Below are 9,605 nucleotides of genomic sequence, written 5' to 3'. Positions count from 1 at the left end.
TCATTATAATATGAATATATTGATTATTTATTACATCATAATTATTGAAAATGGATGGATCATAATTGAATGAATTCATTAAATAAAATTGCAGTTGTTGAACTGATAAACCAGAACTTGTCAAAGTTCAAACTTCAAAGTCAGTCAACGTGACACTGTCCTGATGATCCTTGTTTTCAAGTTTTTATTTGCTTTTCTTTTGGGTTTAAAAATTAATATAGAATGTTAGGAAATTTAAAAGATTTCATTTCAGTCGTGCAAGATGGCTTAAGTTCGAGTAACAATCTGCGGCAGACATTACAAGAGGTTCAGAAGGTGACAAATATATTTAAAGAAAAACAAAAAACATCGACTGAAAGTAGAGTTAACTTTGGAGCAGGGGGTGCCTTATTAGAAAAATACCAAGAACAATGGGCTGAACTGCATGAAAACGCCGATAACAACGCAAAAGCAGCCGAGGAGGTCGATAAATTAATTCTTCAATTGCATGAAATTTCAAAGAAACGTTTAAAAACAGCTACAGAGTTGGCTAACAATATCGGTCACTTGCCTACCTTAACAGCAAATGTAGCTCAATGTATGGACAGTTTAAAGAATGTACAAATTTTATTAAAAGATGTGGAAGAACAATTGATAGATTTTGAAGACATTGTTGAAAGGTCAAATATGGAGAAATGGAAACTTGATCATCATTACGAATTAAGTCTTTACAAGAAAAAGAAAATGGGTAATTCACTGCACATCTATACTAATATTATAAAGCTAAAGAGTTTGTTTGTTTGAATGCGCTAATCTTGGGAACTACTGGTCCGATTTGAAAAATTATTTCGGTGTTAGATAGTCCATTTATCGAGAAAGGCTATATAATTATCATCTCGCTAAGACCAACAGGAGCGGAGCACTGCGGGTAAAACCGCGGAGCACAGCTAGTTTAAAAATACTTTAGTACCTAATCAAATGTGATGTTTTCTCAAAACACAACATCTCTACCTTTTTTAAATTCAAATACATAGAACATAAGTATTTGCTCTCACATTCAGTGCAATCCATTAAAAGTTTACAATAACATGTCAGAAACCTTAAAGAACCCTAAAATATTTATTACTGCCTTCATATTATGTAGTAGATAATTTTTCTATCTATCTTTATAATTACAGTCCAATTAGAAGAAACAAGAACGAGACTAGCCAAAGAAAATGAGGAACGTAATAATGAGCTAGAGCGGCAACAGTTAGCCGAGTTGCAAGTTAAGAGAGAGAACAGTGCTGCTGCATTCCAAAGTGATGTAGCAAGATATTTGACTAGCGGGAGCTTACCTACAAGTAAGAATTTATTTATCACAGAACTAAAAAAAAAATTGTAGAAGCAAACAAAATAGTAAAAAATTAAGTTTATCCTAGGCCCAAAACTATATTGATAAAGTCAACTATAAAAATATAGAAGTATGTGATATTTATTACTAGTATAAGAGGTAGCGCGCAAGAGCAACTTTTGTCTCCGTAATTATTTTGTCTCTCCCGTGAACTGTATGGGGAGTTGCGTCGCTACGTGGGCGCACTTTCTTATTAGCCCATAGAGTTGATGGGAGAGACAAAATAGTTGCGGAGACAAAAGTTGTTCATGCGCGCTACCTCTATATTTCTAATCTTTATTTCATCGAAATCTAAATTCTTTGTCCATTTGCATTGATGAGTTTATTTATCCAGTAAATATGTAAATTAGTTATAACTGCACCCTTTTCTAAAAAAACCTTATCTCACACATTAAGTTTTCATCATCATCATATTTATTTCCATTTAGTACATGTTATTATGTTATACTTTACATATTTTTTCCAGGTACTGGCCAACAGCCTCCATCTACAACCCTTGAACAAATTGAACTAGATGTTGACCAAACTGACTTAGAAAAGTTCCTTGAAGAAACTTGATGTAAACAAATTATTATTTTAGTGATAATGACAGAGCTTTTATAGTTTTAGATATTTTATCAACCGTTGATCAACTTGTTGCTAATGTTAAACCAATCGGGAACAAATTAAAAACACCAAATATAACAAATCCATATAAAAATGTATTTTTTTTCATGACTAAACATCTAAGCAATTTTTAGTGTCAACATTTTCATCAACTGAAATTGTTTTCTTAATATCGAGTAAAGACAAATACAAAAATATATATACAAACTATTTATGACTAGTAAAAGTACATTTTGTTGAGATCACTCGCTTCAAAATCGTTACACTACACCCACATGAACACATTGTAAAAAATGAGTATCAAAAATGTCTCGACTACTAAAAGCCAACGTTGGACGCTAACATTGTTCACGTTCACGGGAAATTTTCAAACGGTGTCGACTTTTGGTAGCCCAAGACGCTATTACCATGATTCGTTGATATTTCTAAGTTTTTCGCATGATCGGATGCAAGTCGCCAGCACCGTGGGCGGACATCTTTACTTTCCCAGAGATATGGTTTTTGATACAGGGACCGGCGTCTTTTATAGAACCTGGCGGTTCTTCTAAATCTTCATCAGAGGAAAAATCCGAAACGCAAGAGGACAGGTGCCTCTTTTTCGGAGGCATCAAGTGTAACGTCCATCGCATTGCGCCTTTATGATTCGTTTTGTTGTTTCTGGATTCATTATCTGTATCGGATGCTGCTCTTTGCGAGTCGCTTTTAATATTCCTTGCTGTTTTAGAAGGCCGGTGGCTTTGTTCTTTTTTCTCCCCCCTCGGGGGGGCGTGGCAGTTTTTTAAATTCGTTACGCTACTGGTGTGGCCTCTAGCGTTGAGATCGGGAAAATTTTGCGAATATATAACAACGCTATCAACGGACTTTTCTTTAGGAAATTTTGGAGATTGCTTTTTATTATTCGCGTCAACATCTGCTATTGACGACGTCTTTTTCTCCGCAGAATTACCGCTGCTACAACTAGTGTTACTATTGCTGGTGCTGTATTGTTCAACCGCTTCTTTTTCCAACTCTTGAAATTTCGAATCTATACTTTCGTCGGAACCTTTGTATTGTTCTAAGGCTTCTTTTTCAAGTTCTTCAAATTTATTGTCAACGTTGGACGTTCTGAGGCGGGTTTGTAGAACGATTTTAGGGTTTAATTTTAAAATACCGGGCGTGACGAGTTTTTGAGATAGTCTAATGCATCCTGCTGTTAAGTTGATTGGTGGAGGTGCGCTCATGCTGAGAACGGTACTGTATAATCTTTTCGTTCTCATTTCATTTTCCGTTGGTGTAGTACTCGTCGATGCGACCTGACCATCTTCGACAATTTTTTCTGTCTGTGTATTTTTCGGGATTTCTTGTTTTTCATCTTTATTATTATGTTCTATTTGTGGTTCATCGTTATCCTCTGTTCGTTCTTCAACTTTTGAATCATTATCGTCTTTTTCCTCTAAAGTTTTCTGTGTTACAACATTCTGGGGTTGAGGTTTAGGGTATTTTTGTTCCTGTCTGGCCGCTAAATGTTCACGCGGCCACCATATACTGCATCGTCTGTCTGTACAGCGTAAAGGTCTTTGTCCTGTGGGCGCGTATCGGCTTACATTCGTGCCGCGGTAGAGGGGACACCGAGCCGCTGTGGCTCGCATTAGTGCCTGCATGCTCGCTGAATAGCGGCTTATTGCGCGTTGACAGTCTGTCAATTGTGGCGGTCTAGGTGTCTCGAAATGGAACTGAAAATAAAAATATTACTGATGTATAATTTTCTTTTACAAAACAATAAATTATGCATACATTTGACATGTAGAAATGTTAAGATCAATGATAATTAATGGTAACGGAATGTATTTTAAATTCTGTTTTTGAATGTGTAAGTTTTTCGTATAAAATTAAAGCTATTATAGTTGCCGGCACGTAACTTGACCTCTTTTTAGTGTAATTTTAGCTTGCGCATAAAAAATGTACTAAAACTTGATGCGCAAACCTCTCCCACTACTCCACTTTTTGTCCAAGATGTTTGGCATGCGCTCTACAAAAGTAGAAGTAGTTAGTAAACCTTGCAAGTGGGATCACAGACGAGTTGTGCTGGCGCGTCCAAACAGTACAACGGTGGAGGTGGAGCCAGGGCCGACAGTCTCCTCGGCTGTCGTCTCCTGGCCCTCATCTTCCTGGTCACTTGCGGGGGACTGGGTGCTCTGGTTCTCGAACATTCAGGACTGTCATCTTGCCAGAACTTTCTCACGCTACGTATTCTCGCTTCGAGGTTCGCCTCCTCAACAGTCCGTGCCCCAGACGGGCCACAGCGCTCGCTAGCTGCCGATCGGTGCCCGTTAATTGTCATATTATATAAAAGGGTTATGTCCAAAAATGAGGAGTAGTAAACCTTTGTGAATGGAAGGAAATGAACGATTGCTTTGTGATTGATGGAAAATTGGAAATAGAAAGGGAAACTTCAAACTTCTGATCTAAAGAAACTACTTCTCTGTTAGAATCATAGTGTGCATAAATAATGTTGGCATTTTTCATATTGTCTTAGTTAAGACACTATTGCTCTGCTATGAATCAAGGATCAATTTTACTTAGTGGTAATATTTTTAATTCTTGTCGAGTAAATAACATTTCTCATCGCTATGTGTTACCTGCGTTCAATCATTTCAAGTAGGTATATTTATTTAATAAATAAAAAATAACCCACAAATCGTCATCAGCCGGTATCCTGTATTGTCTGCGACGCCGCGGGAGCATGCCGCGGTCCGATGGCTCCTCTATCAGCTTTCGAAACCAGAATTCAACCTGAATAATTATATTTTAGAGTAAGTTGATGACTGATGTAAATTTATATACCTATATATCTAATTTTTAATATTTGAAACATTAACATGAATGCTTGTTACGATTCATGAAATGTTTATTTAATTGCAATATGTGATCAGCTGCATGTCCTTCGAAGAACTTGGGTGTTAATGGTAAGAGCCAGCGCGCACGAGCAACTTTGTCTCCGCAACTATTTTGTCTCTCCCATCAATTTGTATGGGGAGTTGCGTCGCTACGTGCGCGCACTTTCATACTAGCCTATGGGTGGGAGAGACAAAATAGTTGCGGAGACAAAATAGTTACGGAGACAAAGTTGCTCGTGCGCGCTGGCTCTTATAATAACAAACAACAAAACAAATTTTTTACCTTGCACTACATATAGGATACACATTTACAGTTATTTACTGTATAATTTTTGACCAACTAGGTAAGTTAAATCAACTTGTAGCATAGACAATGAGGGAGTTGCTAACAACATTTGTGTTGCAGAGATTACGCGCGTTGAATGATACTCGCCCGAGGAGCGTCAAAATTCAATTTTCGAGCAATACTGTATATCAACGTGTTCAACAAATGTTGCTAACCATGATTTTTAGGCTTTAATATGTCTTTAAAAGTTTGTAAAGCTGATACTATAAGTACATATTTACGTAGTAATATAATGTATATATTACCTCTGCCAACATCCAACATTCTGTAACATCAGTGTTCTCACACCCTTGAGCGCAGTATGGACGGATACGTATGCTTTCATTTGGGTTTGTGTAACAGCTCTCCCTAAAATTGTTAATGTTAATAAATATTTTAATATTTCGATTAATAGGTAATTTATTACTTCAATATTCTTAGTATTTGAAACACAAAATGTTTAGTCTATGAACAAAAAAAATTAAGGTTATCCTGTTACTCGAACTACCGTCAATGTTATAAAAAATGTGGCCTTTTCAGTCTTATCAGATGTGAGTAATAATCAAGGAAATAGTTACGTAATTTTAAATTTAGTTTATCAAATATTATTATACAGGGTGTAATCGTTAAGTGTGCACAAGCGATTATTCCGTAACTATTGCAGATACCAAAAAACTTTAAACTGATATCGAAAGTACTTAACCTAATGAGTAAAATGGCCATAATAAATTTTTTAAAATAAAACGAGAAATATCCAAAAATGTTACATTAAACGCTCCCATAAATTTTATTTCCCATACATTTTGTATTCATAGCAGATTTTCGAAGTGATGTCCTCATTGTGAAATACAATGAGGAGCTCTATTTACAGTTTCTAAATGAACTTCCCTTCAAATTTGCGAAGTAATTAAAGCAGAAAACCAAAAAAAGAAAGAAAAAGCTAAAATCTTTCATATTAAATGTACTAGGTTGATCCAAAAGTATAATTGGGTATTTCCTGTGCACATAAAAATATAAAACAAATGTTTTTTGCTTGCTCATGTATTCACTAAGTAATCACAAAAAAATCATATCACCAGGCCACGTTTCCAATTATTTACATTAATTTGAATGTGAACCGTGCGTGCCAGAATGTTTCCCGACGAAAAGAAGAAACAACGATTCGACATGTAGAGGGTAAATTTCTAAATTTTTAATGATATCAGGATAATTTTTTGTCACGTTTTGTGATCATGGACGTTACCCGAGTTCACCATGTTTATGCTGAAACCAAAAAAACAATCAATGTCCTGGATGCGAGCTTCCAAAGTGACGATGAAGAAATTCAAAGTGAATATCAGTAGGTTAGATTAAAGCGGTAGTTTTTTGGGACGCTGAAGAAATAATTATGGTGGAATATTTTAAAAAGGTAGCCACTTTATTGGGCTCTTACTAAACAGACCAAATTAAAAGATTGCGGTAGGTTAGTAAGGAAAAGAGACATGGCAAACTGCGGACCTGAACGCTGTTTCACCAAGACAACGCACCAGATCACAAAGCGTCAGTTGCGATGGCTGCCATTCAAAAATCGGCATTCCAAATGCTTGAACACCTACCCTATTTTTTAGATCTAGCTCCTATTTACTTTTATCTCTTTCCTCGGCACAAGAAACACTTTCTTAGCAATAAATTATTTTAAGACGACAGCGAAGTGATGGCCGCGTGGAGGGGTTTTTGTGGATGAAGTCAAAGTTTTTTTTTTAAGTTTAGGAAAAAAAATATTGAAGTATATTTTCTAGTTAGAAGACTACCTAGAGAACTACATAATTATTATAACTGTAATGACCTTGTTTAATATTGATTATCATTACTTTTGGATCAACCCATGAACATGGGATATTCGTATCTCATACTAAATGTATGGGAGGGTTTCAAGTTAATTTTTTAGATATTTCTCGTTTTATTTTTAAAAATTTATTATGGCCATTTTACTCATTAGGTTAAATACTTTCGACATCAGTTTAAAGTTTTTTGATATCTGTAATAGTTACGGAATAATCGCCTGTGCACACTTAACGATTACACCCTGTATAGGTAGGTAATATTATTATGTTCTTAAAATAAATTCAATACGTTACCTATGCTCGTCATAATAAAAGTTTCCATAGAATTGTGCTAGCCTAGATTCAGGAATAACGTCTTTCACGCTTCTCCGACCGCTCGACGTACCATTTTCTATGCGTTTTTCTAAAACGAGAATAATGATATGAATATAATTTCAATTATTAAATCAAGTATGGATAATTCGAGATGCTAGATGAAAATTATGCTGACTAATGAAATCGAGCATAATTGTTTCTGCATGCATATTATTGCTGGATGAAATAATTTAAATACAAATGTATATAATAACACAAACACCTATCAAGATTGATAATCCATACTAATATTATAAATGCGAAAGTAACTCTGTCTGTCTGTCCGTTACTCAATCACGCCTAAACTACTGAACCAATTTGCATGAAATTTAGTATAGAGATATTTTGATAAATAAAAAGACATAGACACCGAGAAAGGACATAGGCTAACTTTTATTGCGAAATATGTACCACGGGCGAAGCCGGGGCGGACCACTAGTCTAATCATATACCTAGAACGTTCTAGAATCATTAAATAATTCTAGGTGAAAATTCTTGAGGGATTATAATATGAAGAAGTTTAACGAACCCGTTATTTCACACTGATTCGTCTGACAGTGCGACTCGGATCTCGTGTCTTGTAATATTTGCGAAACACGACAGTGCTGTGCCAAAAGGCGCTGAAAATTTATAACTTTATTTATATTCCAATAAATGCAACTTATAAATTCTTCAGTGGTCTGGGCGTAGCTACGGTAAGGCTAAGCGCGCACCACGACTTTATGCAGCGTGATTATTTTATCGCAGAAATACAACGTATGAGTTGTACTATGACAATAAGGTGGCTTTGTTATTGGTCTGTGGGTGCGGACGACAGGACTCGGGTTCAAATCCCATGTCGTAATCTATTTTTTTTCTCTTCGTATTGTAGGCATTTTTGTAACCATTTATTTAATCATATATGTATGTAGTTATATTTATATTTGATGCCTTGATATCGAAGTGGCGCTAGAAAAAGCAACCATAAAACTCCATGCTGTGGTTTTCACAATGAGCTTAGGGATAGTTACATAGGATTAAAGCTTTTTAAAGAGCTATAGGCCTTTCTATAGAATCAGTGATCAGTTTTCAGATGTAGGAATGGATGGTGCAATACGTCGTTACACTCGTAACTATTAAGTTATCTGTGCTATAAGATTATTTAATGGTATCTTTCTATATTCTATGGTTTTACCCCGGTAATCTGTAACGTACGATGTGCGTGGACATCAAAGTTTAGTAAAGCTTGATCTTCAATACCTATAAGACTCAGAATACAGAACAAACATTTTTTTGACAATTTTTATCAGCTGATAATACCTGGTTTGCAACTATAAAGTCATCAGGAGGTTCAGAAGCCCATGTAAGATCAGCACAAAGGGCTACATGTGCCCACGTAGGCGGGTAACGATCCACTTCGAAGGTCATTCAATGTGACATCTCACTAATACAACTAATTATCTTTAGAATAAGAAACGTACTAATACAATAATCACTAATTTTTCAACGGACAAACTAACGGTAAAACTGTAAATAAAAATGCCAACAATTTAAAAGACATTGGTAGTTAAATCTACAATAACAAAATTTTCCTCTTTTTTGATAGATACATGATAAACATTTTTTTTCTTTTTTATTTCAAATCTCTGTTCGAATTTGGTTGTAAATGATGGAGGGTGTCATCTCGATGGCTCGGTGTGTGCGCAGTTCTGTTTATTATTAAAGAAAAAGAGGTTTCATGGATTTCGAATTGAATAAGAACTCACCCTACTATAATTTCTAAGAGCTTCAGTCTGTTATTTCATCACAATTTAAATGAATTGTAATATTAACAGTAATATTACTATGTCCTTGAATAATAAAAGAACTTTAAAAACCGTTGTGGCCGTTACTTTTGACCATAGGAAACGGTTGTATTTTTTTAGTTGCATTACAATATTCGATCTAGAAAACAATAAGCCATTGACTTATATCTAACTAGCTGTCCACCTACTCCACCTTTCTCTCTACAAGAACCGCGTCCTCGTATTTCTAATTTTCAAGGAATATTACACAAAAAAATCTAAAACGAAATCGGTTCAGCCGTTCTCGATTTGCGCTTAGCAACACATTTAGTTATTCATTTTATTATATAGGTTAGGTATCTACTCCTTAATAGTACCTATATTATATACTCAGTTCACTAAGATATTCATTTTTATGTACGGTCTAAATGTAAATATATCAAAGATTGTGTTAAAAATGTACAATCATAATATTAAATTATGTAC

General features: G+C 35.2%; 2 protein-coding genes across 2 annotated transcripts; one reads left to right on the top strand and one right to left on the bottom strand.

The window, feature by feature from the left end:
• Positions 1–149: 149 nt before the first annotated feature.
• On the top strand, positions 150–3,716 carry LOC123701885 (dysbindin). The gene is made up of 3 exons (XM_045649479.1): positions 150–727; positions 1,158–1,322; positions 1,839–3,716. The coding sequence occupies exons 1-3, from the start codon at positions 223–225 to the stop codon at positions 1,928–1,930; spliced, it is 762 nt and encodes a 253-aa protein (XP_045505435.1). The 5' UTR covers positions 150–222; the 3' UTR covers positions 1,931–3,716.
• On the bottom strand, positions 2,404–8,977 carry LOC123701884. Its single transcript, XM_045649478.1, has 7 exons — positions 8,656–8,977; positions 7,886–7,976; positions 7,297–7,405; positions 5,446–5,548; positions 4,653–4,750; positions 4,014–4,266; positions 2,404–3,690 (listed from the first exon to the last, which is right to left on the bottom strand). Exons 1-7 carry the CDS (start codon positions 8,761–8,763, stop codon positions 2,404–2,406), a joined length of 2,049 nt encoding a protein of 682 aa, XP_045505434.1. The 5' UTR covers positions 8,764–8,977.
• Between the last annotated feature and the right edge of the window lie 628 nt (positions 8,978–9,605).

The sequence above is a fragment of the Colias croceus genome, chromosome 22 (genome assembly GCF_905220415.1).
Source record: "Colias croceus chromosome 22, ilColCroc2.1".
NCBI lineage: Eukaryota > Metazoa > Arthropoda > Insecta > Lepidoptera > Pieridae > Colias > Colias croceus.
Note: the sequence above shows the minus strand (reverse complement) of the source record. Positions and strands in the feature narration are given on the sequence as shown.